Source organism: Triticum dicoccoides, chromosome 7B (assembly GCF_002162155.2).
Source record: "Triticum dicoccoides isolate Atlit2015 ecotype Zavitan chromosome 7B, WEW_v2.0, whole genome shotgun sequence".
Classification (NCBI taxonomy): Eukaryota; Viridiplantae; Streptophyta; class Magnoliopsida; order Poales; family Poaceae; genus Triticum; species Triticum dicoccoides.
In genome coordinates this window covers 393,073,249-393,087,440 of record NC_041393.1, presented here as the reverse complement: position 1 = coordinate 393,087,440, position 14,192 = coordinate 393,073,249, and the positions used below count along the sequence as shown (strand labels likewise).

At 44.9% G+C, this 14,192-nt stretch overlaps 3 protein-coding genes across 4 annotated transcripts; 2 read left to right on the top strand and 1 right to left on the bottom strand.

Moving 5' to 3' along the window:
• The first annotated feature begins 1,763 nt into the window (after positions 1 to 1,763).
• Positions 1,764 to 5,006, top strand: LOC119340114 (pentatricopeptide repeat-containing protein At5g50390, chloroplastic-like). The gene is made up of 2 exons (XM_037612020.1): positions 1,764 to 3,903; positions 4,877 to 5,006. Exon 1 carries the CDS (start codon positions 1,872 to 1,874, stop codon positions 3,897 to 3,899), a length of 2,028 nt encoding a protein of 675 aa, XP_037467917.1. The 5' UTR covers positions 1,764 to 1,871; the 3' UTR covers positions 3,900 to 3,903; positions 4,877 to 5,006.
• Positions 4,903 to 6,143, top strand: LOC119340115. Its single transcript, XM_037612021.1, has 3 exons — positions 4,903 to 5,037; positions 5,218 to 5,423; positions 5,737 to 6,143. The coding sequence occupies exons 1-3, from the start codon at positions 4,936 to 4,938 to the stop codon at positions 5,921 to 5,923; spliced, it is 495 nt and encodes a 164-aa protein (XP_037467918.1). The 5' UTR covers positions 4,903 to 4,935; the 3' UTR covers positions 5,924 to 6,143.
• A 1,257-nt stretch (positions 6,144 to 7,400) lies between these two features.
• LOC119341063 (calcium/calmodulin-regulated receptor-like kinase 1) lies at positions 7,401 to 12,540 on the bottom strand. Of its 2 annotated transcripts, none has more exons than XM_037612959.1 (8): positions 12,359 to 12,540; positions 11,127 to 11,535; positions 10,239 to 10,392; positions 10,045 to 10,171; positions 9,147 to 9,232; positions 8,991 to 9,062; positions 8,079 to 8,282; positions 7,401 to 7,988 (listed from the first exon to the last, which is right to left on the bottom strand). In XM_037612959.1, exons 2-8 carry the CDS (start codon positions 11,438 to 11,440, stop codon positions 7,647 to 7,649), a joined length of 1,299 nt encoding a protein of 432 aa, XP_037468856.1. In that variant the 5' UTR covers positions 11,441 to 11,535; positions 12,359 to 12,540; the 3' UTR covers positions 7,401 to 7,646. The 2 variants fall into 2 exon arrangements, with proteins under 2 accessions (XP_037468856.1, XP_037468858.1); XM_037612961.1 differs by having other exon boundaries at positions 11,127 to 11,530.
• Positions 12,541 to 14,192: the final 1,652 nt, after the last annotated feature.

The window sequence follows — 14,192 nt, the reverse complement described above, 5'->3', positions numbered from 1 at the left end:
GTGCGACACGGACACTGGCAAGGTGGATATGCACCAGCGGCAGTGTGGGGTTTGAGGTCTTCAGCCCCAACACACACTCCTCGATAACACGGTTGCCAACAAGGTCGGTATGCGACGATCGATGAGTACCCTATGAATTTGGAAAATAACGGAAGGGCTCGAAGTGCTTTTTTGGGGGGTGGGAGGGGGGTCACGCCTAATAGAAAACGAGCCTCAAACCAGAGCGGGTGAACATTTTATGTCACGCACACGACATTAGTGAAACAATAGTTATACAAACGAGTGAAGTGAACCCATCTCCAATAGTTTAATAATTCTTATCTTTAGACCATTCTGAGCCATTACTTAGGCACAATGCACTTTGCAAGACAACACCTTACCTATCGGCAAGTCAAACACACATAGAATCCAAACCTAATGAACTGGCAATAAGTGGGAATCAATAATGCGCCGTTTTTTTTGGCTATATCACCTACTAATCGTTGTTGTATCATCGGGCGAATCTATGATGTTGATGTATCAAACAAATAGTCGCCTTAGGACTTATACAAACACGCCTAATGGTTCAACAATAATGTCGCAAATCAGGCCGTCCAATAATATAACTCAAAAAATAATCAAAATTCTTGAAGATTCTCTGATGGTCCATAATTGAAGCCAGGTGTTCAAATACATGCCACACCTTACATCTAGGCAGGTCAAAGCCATGCCACGTCGACGACATGGTCGAGGACCATGGCGGTAGAAGTCAGACACGCCCGAGGGAAAGACGTGGTGACATGCAATTGCGCCCTTTTGTTATGCACGAATAAGAGGGGCCATATTTCGTGATAAGTTTTCCGGGGTTCATATGAGCAATTGAGTTTGCAAATGGGTGATTTAGTATAAATAGTACCTCTTTTAGAAGCTTTGGACCCTCGTTTTCTCATGCGTGTCCATTAGGCAAGGTGTGAGATGACGCCCGGGGTCCAAAAATATGTGGACGAGAAGGAGGAATGGAATAGATGGACAAGAGAAGTCCGGACATGATCGTCAATGATGTCCTCCGATCTTTACACATTTTTTTACGAATCATTGACGCAACATGCCGATCCTATCTAACATAAATAAGCAAAATCAAAATCGGGATAAAACCGTGTTAAAAGTCTTTAAAATTTGATATTTCAATAGAAGTTCCATTAACTAGGGTAATATGTGTCACAAATGTACTACTGGTGCTGCTGCTGCTCCTACTGCTGCTACTGCTACTGCTATTATTTTTTAATTCTCTGTTTATAGAGGAGCATGGGTCCTGTTTGGATCCATGGGTTAGAGTTAGTTTGGGTTAGTTTGTACTCAACTAACCCAAAAGTATCCAAACAGGAGGGTTAGTTTGGGTTAGAAGCATATAACTCATCCAAAAAATCTAACCCACCCAAGAGGTTTATTTGGGTTAGTCTTCTCTGGAGCACTAAAAAAACACATATTTCTCTCGCTCTCGCCGCAGCAAATCCCTCGCCACTTCCTCGAAGCTTCTCGTCCTCTTCGTCCCTCCCTCTCACAACGCCCGTGAAGGCGCCTCGCCGTATCCGCGCTCCATCTAACCTTGTCATCTAAACATCTTTTTGGCTAGAATTAGTTCACGGTTAGTTTAGGGTTATAATCTAACACTAACCTCTAACTGAGTTAGAGTATCCAAACAAGGCCATGGACTAGAATGACCCTTTCGAACTCACAAACGATATCCGCTCCTTCTCTCGGCTCCCCCCTCCACTTGCACAAAACCCAACCCAGAACCCCAAAAACCTCGCCATCTTTTCACATCAAATCCACCACCACTTCTGCAGATTTCAGCTCACTCCCTTCCGAATTCGGCTCGGTTTCCAATCCACATGGAGCTGCAGCTCACTCCCCTCCGCAGCCTCCCACTCCACTACCGCACCACCACCAAAGCCACGGCCACAGCAACGGCTAACACCGTCTCCGCATGCTCGGTGGAATCCCAAGCGCTCAAGCCACGCCCGCAGCTCCCACGGCAGGCGCCCTTCCACAGCCGCAGGCGCAGCAGCCCCGTCCACCTCCCTTCCCTCTGCGCCGCCATCGAGCGGCTGGTCACCGAGGGGCGTCACCGGGAGGCTTGCGACGCGCTCAGGGACGCTCGCGCGGGTGCCCCCTTCGTGGCTCTGCCAGCTTCCACCTATGACGCTCTGGTCACGGCCGCCTCCGCGCTGCGGGAGGCCGGTTCCGCGGCAGGGGTACTCTGGCACATGGAGAGCTCCGGGTTCCAGCCTGACCAGTACATGTGGAACCGGGTGCTGGGCATGTATTTGGTGTGCGGGATGCTCGCGGAGGCGCGGGAGGTGTTCGATGGAATGCCGACCAGGAGCCGGGTCACCTGGGGGGTGATGATGGGCGGGCTGGTTGATGCGAAGCGTCCCCGTGGGGCGCTGGCGCTTTTCGGGGAGCTCTGGGAGGAGGTGGGTATGGCTGCTGGGCCGAGGGTTGTCGTGGTGGCCGTCCGTGCGGCCACGGTGTTGGGGTCGGTGCATGCTGGACGGGAGCTGCATTGTTGTGTTGCCAAGATGGGGATGTGCGAGGATCAATACCTGTCATGTGCACTCATCGACATGTACAGTAAGTGCGGGCGAATTGACGAGGCGAGGCGGGTGTTTGATGAGATGCCATGGAGGAGTGTTGTGGCGTGGAACACGATGCTGGCAGCGCATTCACTCCATGGGCGCAGTGAGGAGGCACTGGACTTGTACCACGATATGCGCGAGAGTGGTGCCGGCTTGGATCAATTCACATTCTCGACGATGCTCAGGATTTTCTCTAGGTTGGGTCTGCTGGAGCATGCAAAGCAAATCCATGCGGGCCTGATTCAAAGTGGACTACAAATGGACATTGTTGGGAATACAGCACTTGTTGATCTGTATTGCAAGTGGGGTCAGATGGAAGATGCAAGGCATGTTTTTGAGAGGATGCCTAGCAGGAACCTGATATCTTGGAATGCTCTAATTGCAGGGTACGGCTACCATGGCATGGGGAGTAAGGCTATTGAGATGTTTGAAAGATTGCTGGCTGAAGGCATTGCTCCAAACCATGTGACATTTCTAGGAGTACTAAATGCATGTAGGTTTTCTGGCTTTATTGACAAAGGGAAGAGGATTTTCCAATTGATGACCCAAAATCCAAAAACTAAACCACGTGCAATGCACTATGCCTGTGTTATCGAACTTTTTGGGCGGCAAGGGCTACTAGATGAAGCCTATTCAGTGATAAGGAAATCACCGGTCACCCCAACTGCCAACATATGGGGAGCCTTGCTCACTGCTAGTAGGATGAACAAAAATATTCAGCTTGCTAGATTAGCTGCGGAGCAACTCTTGGCAATGGAACCTCAGAAAGTAAACAATTACATTGTGCTTCTCAACTTGTATATGAACTCTGGGAAACGGGATGAAGCTTTGAATGTAGTAAGCACCTTGAAGAGGGTGGGGTTATATATGAGTGCTGCTTGTAGCTGGATCACGGTCAAGAAAAAAGGTCATAGGTTTTTCTTTAATGATAGTCTCAACCCCAAAAGTTCAGAAATCTACCAAAGGCTAGATACACTAATGGAGGTGATAAAAGAACTTGGTTATGTTATTGAGGAGGATGAATTGCTCCCTGATATTCTCCCTGATGAGCAGAAGACATTGAATATGTTCCATAGTGAAATACTCGCAGTTGCTTTTGGCCTTATTAGCACATCTCCATCTGCTCCCTTGACGATCAATCAAAGCCATCGGTTGTGCCATGACTGCCACAATGTAATCAAATTTGTAACACAAGTTACGAAGAGAGAGATTACCGTAAGAGATGCTAGCAGGTTTCATCATTTCAAACTTGGAACATGCTCTTGTGGTGACTACTGGTAGCTAGGTATGTCCAACTGAATGATTATTCCGCCTTGGCTTTATCTAAAGGCATGTTAATTCCTTGTGATCTAGGCATGCACTGCAATTTGATGCCACTAAAGCAAAGCAATTTATTATTAATCAGTATATTCACTTTCTGAAGTATCGAATGTGAAATCTACACCAGAGTTGTTGCAATTGACCTGCAAGTTATTTCCTAGATGTTCTTTCTGTTGCCCCCCAAGTGTGATACTCAAAACATGGCATATGACTGCGGGCATTGTTCTTTCATTGACTAATTGTTCGTTAATCAAAGCATATTTTCCGGTTTCATGAGGTTTCCTTATATCCTTGCCTTGTCATGTCTGCTCTTGACTAAATATACTAGCAAAAATACTGCTAAATAAAATTTGCCGATGGCCGATGGTCGGAGATTCTGAAGCTAAACAAAATTAGTCAGCATACAAGGCTTGGTAAGCTTATAAGTTTGTTATCCATTTCAGATTTTGGAAAGGTAAATACAAGTTTGATTCTCATTGATATGCATGCTTGCTGCGTCTTTCCTTGTTATTTCACTGGCGTCAAAACTTGTTTGCGTGTCTTGGTAAATACCGTCTTATCACTCTTAACCTTTATGGCGTGCTAAGAAGAAAAGTATTTTCTTTGAGTACATCAGATCGATACTTTTCCCTGCGTTTTCGGTTTTCCACTGGCTTTACAAACCTTGTGTGAAAGAAGAATCTGCAAAAGTAGCCTGAATATGTGATAGGGTGGCTTTCGTACTGGAGATGCCAATATTTACTTGTGTCCTGCAAGGAAGGAATAAAGCTCAGGTGCAACAAAGGATCGAAGGAAAGTATAACACTTTGAGCATCTTTTGACAGCTTGTTTCTAACAGCGTCATAGATGGAGAAAATTCTCCTGTTGCACTTTTGCCCTGGTCTCTTTATTCAGCTCTTAGCAATATAAAGGGCCACAACTCCCTTCATTGTAAGCAGGCAATCTTTCCTCCCACCACTTCTGAGCTGATAGAAGTTTGAGAATACAGCTATACAAGATGGCCAAAATGATAGCCGCTGTCATTGTCTGCGTGTTGGTTTTAGCCCTGGATATCACTGCTGGCATACTAGGACTTCAGGCACAGGCTGCACAAAATAAGGTACTGTTGCACTCAGATTTTCTTCATGAGATGTACTATTTTGAAATAAGGGTTCGATTAAACTGATGTTTTCGGCTGTTTCAGCTATATCTTCATGCACGGTTGTTACTGTAGAGTAGTTAAAGGTGCTTCAAACGATAGTTCTATCTGACGTCTGCTCTCATTTGATCTTCTTGGCAGACTAAAAAGGTGACAGTGCTCTTCATCCAATGTGAGAAACCGGTGTATAAAGCATACCAGCTAGGGCTCGCGGCAGCAGTGTTCCTGGTAGTTGCTCATGCAGTGGCCAACTTTCTCGGCGGCTGTGCCTGCATCTGCTCTCAGCTGGAGTTTATCCGGGCATCCATCAACAGGAAACTCGCAGCAACTCTTATAATTCTCTCATGGTAACTTCACTCTCACCTTAAAACATTATTTTGCAAATCCATAAGTGACTTAAAGAAAAATTGTGGGAAAGCGGCACTTCATTTGTGGAAGTTAAGATATGAGATGCACCTTTTTCTTCTTCTTGAGAACACACAAAAGGGTTGCATGACATTTCATTAAGCCAGAGAAGACAATTCTAACATGATAGTTATACACTCAGTCAGACAAATAACCACCTGAGACCATGGTCTTGGAATTGCTACAGCTCTGTCGGTAAAAATATTCTGGTCTTAATAGTTTACAGTTAATAACTATTGTTGAATGCTCTAATAGGATCGCTCTCATCGTTGGGTTCTCGTTGCTGCTTGCTGGGGCCATGTCCAATTCCAAGTCGAAGACATCGTGCGGGTTCGTGCACGGCAAGACCCTGGGCCTCGGAGGGATCATGTGCTTTGTCCATGCGGGGATCACAATCGCCTACTACGTCACCGCCACAGCAGCAGCACACGAAATTCGTTAGGCCAGTAGGCATTGTGCGCCATGCTTTTGGCCAGTGAAATTATACAGTCTGATACTTTCTCCCAGGAGATGACCATTCTTTTCTTGCTTGCTTTTCTTGTTCCGTATCTTTCAGTTTGTGGTTCGTCCTTTCACCTTTATATACAACTCATGGAAGCATCAGGCTCCGACTTGTATCAAAGTTGCACAAAAAGGAATATGATTATCGTTTGATTGATTCATCACTGTTTTGTTGTGAATGCTTGCCAAACAAACAATGCTGATGATCTTTCAGCAAATTCATATGTTAATTCTAAATTCTGTCAAGTGGTGTCAAATAGCATAAAGTAGTCCGAACTTGGAAGGCTTTCTGCCTTTTTTTTCATGTAATACGTGTCTAATTTATACTATAAAGATCATAGTACAATGCATGTAAAGACAACAAAATACTAGCCTTTGAGCAAAGGAACACCAGCCAAAAAAGAAATTACAATCAAGACCAAAGAAACCCTTGAGCTTGACACCAACACCCGTCACGTGCCTCCGACATCACCACAACAGCCGCTAAACAAAAAAAATGACGAATCACCTCCTCACCTGAGCTTGACGCGGCTTCATGCTGATATGCAATTTTGCGGACCTCCAAGGTGGCTCACAAAAGAGCCAACACCGTTGAACGAATCAGACATAGCAACATCCCGGACACGTCAGATCTGGCACCACCACACGGCTAAATAGTTGTTGGAGGAAACCATATCTGCCAGCCACGAAACACGAACCCAACATATGATCTACCATCTTTCAGATGCTGCCAATGCAAAACATAACCTGCATCCGTTCCTGGACCACCTCCCAAGTTCCACGCCAATGTTGAAGCAAACGTCGTCGTAATGGCGGAGTCTGAAGACACAAGTCCACCACGAGGATGCCGCTGCCACGTCACCCTTGCTTGAACAGACTGGTTTCCAAATCCATTCCCAACCATAGGACCGATCACCTCGTCAGGGAAGGATCTGAAACTTCTTTATTCAGCGCCGCCATCGCCATCGCCAAAGCCAAGACGATGAACGACCCAAAAACCTAAGCTACTGGGTCCTAAAACCTAAAATTACACAATCCACACTCGTGGATCCAGTGGCCCCCCTCACGACCAACGACCCGGAGGGAGCCGCTGGGTCAGCGGCGGAAGGACCGGGCAGCTGGCTAGATCGCCTTTTCTTTCTTCATTGGGAAGAGAGAAAAGCGATTTACTCGTAGCGAAAGCATTTTGTCTGATGGTTATGATATGTTAAAGCACTCAATCAAAACGTACAAATATCACATTTCCATTTTCACTAGACAGAAACTGGTCCATACTGATCTGTGATTCAATCTTCTTCGCCAAACAGAAGATCTTTGCTTTTCCTAGGCAAGGCAGTTGTTGTATACCCGCAAACAAAAAGGCAGTTGTTGTATGAAAGGATTAAACCAGCACATCATCTAGTGCAACACATAGACCAGATGATGGTAACAATCAGCTTCTATTTATCAAGTAGTTACAGTGCAGCTATACAACACAGTTACTATTGACAGTCGACACCAGTCAGCACTCACCACCATACACAAAACTGCTCAAAACTTCACCTTCCTATCCACTAGTTCCATGCTTGATCCAGTACTTTTCGTATCAACAAAACAAAAGAATTTCACAAATCGAAAGAAGACGAGCCAGGAACAACAGTAGGGAGAAATTTTGTTAATTTCAGTCAGACGTCCGGAAGTTCAGAGACACTGCCAACCGATTCCTGTCTCTGATGGCCAGAGGCAGATGACTGACCCTCTGATGCCTCAAGGTCAACAGATTCGTCATCCGTCCTGCCCGGTGGAAGCCTCCTGCCATGATGGTTCCTGCTACTGTGGCTGTGTTTTGCCACCCGGATCAGTGCCTGGACAACATCCCGCATCGATGGTCGCTTTCGGGAGACACGGCTTACACATTTGTAAGCTGCGGCAGCCATGTCATTGAGCTCCTCCACGTCAAATGCGCCTTCTAACCGAGAGTCGGCAATTTCCTCCCACCCAGTCTTGCCATCAGCGTTGATTGCAGCCTGATCATAGATTGCACTGTAGTCAGCATTTACAACGATAGTGTCTCAGAAACTAAATTCTGCAACAAAAATAAAGGGAGGCTTCCTTACAAGCTCAACATATTCCATTAAACCTTGTTGAGGGTTTCTGCCAGCGATCAGTTCAAATAGCAGAACACCGTAGCTGTACACATCACTCTTCTTTGTGAATGATCGTGAGGACACGTACTCCGGATCAAGATATCCATAAGTTCCACGTATGTTGGCCCCGTTTCTAGTAAGCATTTCTTCTCTTGACAATCCAAAGTCGGCAACCTGGCCAAGAAAGAATGCCCCCATGTCTAGGAATAAAACTTCCAAACAGAAAGGCAACAGAGGGAATGCTGCAAGCAAACCTATTATCTTTGAACATCAGAAAACTTATGTATCTTTATAAGCAAAGGCTAATCTAAACACATATCAGAAGACTCTCCATGTGTATTTATATATAAAGAACTCAGCCAATGGGCACTAGCACCTGTGACATTTTTAATTAGAAAATGAAATAATGAGCATACTTGGCAAAGGACAGGCCTCGAGCACAAGTAAGCTGGGCACACACTCGCACCTCTAGCCAACTGAGAAACGCTCATATCTCTTTATAAGATTAGGCTATTTGAGAAACAGGCTGATTAAGCAAAGAATGTTCCATGAGTTTTCTTCGGCATATTCAGTAAGTACGCTACTACATTGGTTATGCTTCTAGACATTGATAAGTTGGTATTTAACTTTAAATTAAAGCCCTATGCAGGATAAGAACAAATGATGACAATGCAACATCATAAACAAAGTCACGATGCTGCTTCCAGTGTATAGCTGTATGCAGGATAAAGTACAAACCAAATGTCGGCAGTATGAGTTAAGAATACAGAGGTGCAAACTGAGAAACAAATAATCAGAATGTTATAGCTAATTGCTGCAGATGAATACAAGTGTTCAACATGTCATGGATACTATGACAAATTACAGAGATGTACAGCATACCCTAGCATGCATGGACTGATCCAGTAAAATGTTTGGTGATTTGATGTCTCGATGAACCACCGGAGGAACAGCCTGCACTAAAGTTAAGCCAGATGAAGTAATCTCTTCGTATAACATCATGGATCATGCTTCAAATTATGAGTTACAACAGCTTACCCCATCATGTAGGTATTCCAACCCCCTAGCAACATCTAGAGCTATATTTACCCTCAAATCCCACCTCAGTGGTGCACTGTTTTCACCTGAATTCACAGAATGCCTTCAGAAAAAAAAGTATCTAAATGTAATATGTGATACTCTGGCTGTAAATGTACACTCTTATAAAAGATAGATTGACAAGATAAATCACTCCATTAAGCATAACTACAAAATTTGAATATTGTCTATTGACTTCATTCACATGGAAATCACTGGCCTTCTTTATCTGATAAAATCAGCTAAAAGGGTGGTGGTTATTTTACCAAGTGATCAAGAACTATCAAGTTAAAAGGGAGAAAGCATCAAATATTGATGCATTGCGAGACTGTAATTACTATAAGTTATTTTACTTCATGAATTTCATAACACCGTGTTCTTACAAACCTTTTTGTAACATTTTAAAGTTTAAACGTGTTAAGCTTCATGCACTAGCCAACACAACCAAAAGTCTGAACTAATGGAAAGGGCTAGTGCAATCCACATATACTGTAACACCCCCTCTCACGTGTGACGGGGAAGACAAGTCAACATGTGTAACCGGAAGAGAGCGACGGCGCGCGAAACTCACGTATGACTCAAGAGGCCTATACGTGGACACAAAGGGGGGCAACAACAGTTTTTTTAGATAAATTGCGCAAACCAGGACTTGAACTCAAGATCTTAGCTCCGATACCATGTTAAACTTCATGCACTAGCCAACACAACCAAAAGTCCGAACTAATGGAAAGGGCTAGTGCAATCCACATATACTGTAACAAAACGGAGTTATGGTAGCAACAAAGCACGGATGTGCCTAAGTAATTACTGTAAGGAGTGTTATTACAGAAACGCATTTCCAGATGGAGAGAATAAATACCATATAAGTGTGATGCTAGGCTCCCATTAGGCATGTATGCATATAACAGAATGTGTTGCCCCTTTTCAGCACAGTAACCAACCAAGTTCACCAGATTCCTGTGGTGCAATCGCCCAAGAAGTAAGACCTGAAATTAGTTATCCATCAAATTACCAGGCATGCCCATTTCTAGTCATCTATAAACATTAGCTTACCTCATTTTGGAACTCCTTTTCACCTTGCTTTGAATTGTTAGCAAGTACTTTAACAGCCAATATCTCACCAGATGACATGTCAGCTTTGTAAACAGGACCAAAGGCTCCTTGGCCCAACAGTTTTGTGAAATTGCTGGTAGCTTTCTGCAGTTCCCTAGACAAAAGAAAATAATGTTCAAAGATTAAATTAAACTAAAAGAAGACACAGTTTTGCGATCATAATTAAATCAGCATAGTTATGTAGAAGATACGGTTCCATGGTCATACTTAAATTAGCAAAATTTGAGACAACTTACAGAAAGTATAATAACTGATTTCACCTATTATGATGGCTCCTTTACTTGCTACTCCCTCTGTATCAAAATACAAGACGTTATAGTGTCAAAAAGCGTCTTATATTTTGATATGGAGGGAGTAATATTTACGGTCCGGCATTTTATCACAGCCTCCTTATATTTATAAACTACAATATCTCACTGGGCGTGTATGTGACATGTTTTCCTATCCTTCACTCATGTTTCTTCTATCCAAAGAAGATCAGGTAGAATCTTTAGTGTGCATTTTCTCTTTCTAGTACAAACCAACCATCATTATTTTCTCCGGTTCCCACCATTCTATGGAAAATTTCCACTCTGAAATGTCAACAAGACAAAAAGCTAAAAAAAAGGAACCCTTGGAGTTGGTACTGGTAGTTCAAGGCATATAAAAGTCCAAAAGAGGATAACCAACCCACGACAGGAACTTCATTTCAGAACCGACAATAAATAACTCATCAAGATCCTAAAATAGATCAGTTATTTGGAAGCAAATTTTGTAGGACTTAGTTAATGATACAACTATGAATATTGCTACCCTGAGAATAGATAGAGAAAGCTCAAGGGAACATACTTGTACGCATATTTGGGTATCCCAGAAGCTGATATTAGGCTCTTCCTTCCAGGTCCTTCAATCCACAGGGATGGTCCACGATCTTCAAACTCTCTCGGCGATTCCTGCCCTGTAGTTGAGTTCGACAGCTCTGCACATGTATTAACACCATTTGCACGGATGGGGATAGTCGATGACCTCCTCGAGCTACTGCTCCTTATTTGCGCCTGAGAACGCCGATACCTCATGCACAGGAGTATTCCAACTGCCAGCAGCACCCCTATCACCACACCAACCGTGGTACCGATGATCAGACCTTCAGAAACCCCATTCATTCTCCCCCAATTCAGTTACAGATCCTAGCACCAAGGATATTGCGTCCACCACATGGAAGCCCTGACGAGGAAGAAGACCAACAGCTGTGTCTGCCCTGCCAACAAGTACAATAGGGGATAGTAAATTGGAAGCCTGGAACAGTGACAGCATGTGGCTTAGCACATTAGGTGGCTATCTGGGTCAACATCATGAAATGGAAATGCAATCTTTAGGCAAACTTTGCCATCTCAACTGATGTCACATCAAAATATCAGATCTTTGACAACCACGGGGACACCACTGATAAGGCACAAAGTTAAGAGCTAATTTATCCACGCCAAGTCATGTTACACAGAAACGGTGGATATTACTGGTGAACTAACTTCCAAACTGAGAAATTGCTTTTCATAGGCCTTTTTGTCGTGAACTAATTTGTCATTAGTACCACACAAACATACAAAATAATCTCAATTTACATAAAAATTACACCATTTGCTATGAAACAACTGAAGAATAGCTGCGACTCTCTACAGTAGTTTTGTACAACAATACGTAGTAGGAGTACTAAGATTTGGGGGATTTTTCGTCGTAAGAACTCAGAAAATGTCACCTGATGGCGCAACGCTTATCTCCACAAACACTTAAATCACCAATGCAAATCACAGAGGCGTCAACTTCCACTTCGGAATGTAGAACGCTTCTGAACCTAACGTCTTTAAAATCAACAAACCCAGGGGAAAAAACTTCCTGGAAGTACACACTAGAAACGATCCAACGTTGGAACGAGCAAGAAGCCTAGAATAGCGAGGCATAAACTGGCGGAAGAACCACCAAAACCCAAGAAAAGATCGTATGAACCGAGGAAACGAACTCGGAACCGCGCCTGCTAATCCAAAGATCAAGAAACCGAATCAAAGAAACTTACGGGAGCGGACTACCTGAATGCGGGCGGAGACGGGGTCGCGGGCGGGTGAACTCGCGCTTGTTCAGATCGGCTCCGGGCCGCGATCCCACCGGAGAATGCCGGCGGATTGGGGTGGAAACCGTCCGGGAAGATTTGGTGCTGGCTTGGTGTCCAAGAGAGGTGAGAGAAAGACGACTTTCGAGAGTGTAACTTCCTGTTGAGAATAAAGCAAACAAAACAGGGGGGGAAAGAAGAAGAGAAAAGACAGGTCAGGAAAAAAAAGGAGAAAAGGTAGGGGCTGGGGGTAGTTTTGTAATTGTGCATGAGTTTCAAATGCATAGCATCTACCATCGCGGACAACAAATCCGATCCTTCAAACGCCCATGGACACGGCCGGATACCCCCATACTAGAAACCTTAGATCCATATAAAAGCATGCAAACAATGAAATCCATGTACTACGTAAATCAAATAACCTATACTATCCTAATCTTTGCTGGAAATATCCACTATCTCCTTGCCCGGCTCCGAGTACATGGGCGGCGACCGCATCTCCGGCTCCTGCGCCTCCTCCATGTCTGCCTCCGCATCCGTCTCCGCTTCGATCTCGTCGAAGAGCGCGTCGATGTTCCTGCCGGATGAACTGTCGGTTGGCCTCCAAAGAGGCCTCAACTTGGATGGACCGATGGACTCCAGGATGCCCTGCTGCTCCGCCATCTCGAGCGCTTGGGCAACCGCGAACTCCACCTCCGTGTCCTCCGTGTTGAAGCCCGGAGCCGGAGCCGACGCCAGCTCCTCCTCCTTCGGCTGCTCCGCCTCCTTCGGATTCGCCACCTCCATCGGAGCCGGCTGATGCTCCTCTTCCTCCTCGGCCTCAGCTGCGATGTGTGCGGTGCGCCTCGCCCGGATCTCTTGCTCAATCTGGAACTGGCGCTTCGGCGTGATCATAGCATAGGTGGTCTTCTTTTGTCGAACCATGGCGGTGTCGGGCGGCATGGGAAGAGCGATGGAGCGGGAGAGAGGTGGTGGAGGCTCAGGCTGGCATCCCGGAGAGGGAGGAGGTGGATGTGGCTAGGGTTGGGGGACGCCGGCCGACTTAAATAGCCGGATTTTGCCTCGGGCGGCGAGCCAGAGCTGCCCCACGGGGCGTTCACACCCCAAGTGGAGGAGACGTCCGTCGGACCATCGGATTTCCGGACGATTCCATGTGGGACCCTATCATCAGTCTGACATGGCGAACGCGCCCAGGCATCCCCATATCCGCCTCATATTTAGGCTGGATATGAGGGATACTGGTCAGGCCGAGTGTTTGAGGCCCGTTTAAGTAGCCCCTTTAGGTTGCGTTTTTGTGGCCAGACCATCCGCCCAGAAGTTTGAGACGGTTTTGGGGTGCCTGGCCGTAGATACTCTTAGAGCTTTCAAAATACTACTATAACGAGCCTCAACAAATTTGGGGCTTTTCAAAGGCACACTGTGGTTCCACCTATTTTAGAGCTTGGTCAATGTCGAAAATTGGCATGCAAATATATTTAGCAAATGTCAAACGTTGGCTAGTAATTTTTTTGCTACCATGTTTTTTACCAACCTCGGAAATATGTGTTTTCGTAACTTTTGACCATGCCAATTGTTAGTATCAAACCAACTATGCTCTAACTTACATGATCATCTGTGTTCCCATCTTTTTCTACACCAGAGAAAAGACAACAAGTCTTTAGAGCTTTCAAAATGTTGTAAAACTATATCAATTGTAAAAAAAAGTTACTTTCCAAATACACATTCGTAGTTTTGCATATAAATGGACTCATCACTATCTTACATGATTGTCTTTGTTCTAATCTCTCTCTATTCCATGTTCTTCTAACCTATTG

Bases quoted from the DNA above. Each gene is read 5' to 3' on its own strand.
- LOC119340114 (XM_037612020.1), top strand. From the start codon at position 1,872: ATGGAGCTGCAGCTCACTCCCCTCCGCAGCCTCCCACTCCACTACCGC.
- LOC119340115 (XM_037612021.1), top strand. From the start codon at position 4,936: ATGGCCAAAATGATAGCCGCTGTCATTGTCTGCGTGTTGGTTTTAGCC. The intron at 5,038-5,217 runs GTACTGTTGCAC...TCTTCTTGGCAG, and splicing joins CACAGGCTGCACAAAATAAG to ACTAAAAAGGTGACAGTGCT. The intron at 5,424-5,736 runs GTAACTTCACTC...ATGCTCTAATAG, and splicing joins ACTCTTATAATTCTCTCATG to GATCGCTCTCATCGTTGGGT.
- LOC119341063 (XM_037612959.1), bottom strand. From the start codon at position 11,440: ATGAATGGGGTTTCTGAAGGTCTGATCATCGGTACCACGGTTGGTGTG. The intron at 8,283-8,990 runs GTATGCTGTACA...TTTCTTGGCCAG, and splicing joins ATCAGTCCATGCATGCTAGG to GTTGCCGACTTTGGATTGTC. The intron at 7,989-8,078 runs GTAAGGAAGCCT...ATCTATGATCAG, and splicing joins TAATGGAATATGTTGAGCTT to GCTGCAATCAACGCTGATGG.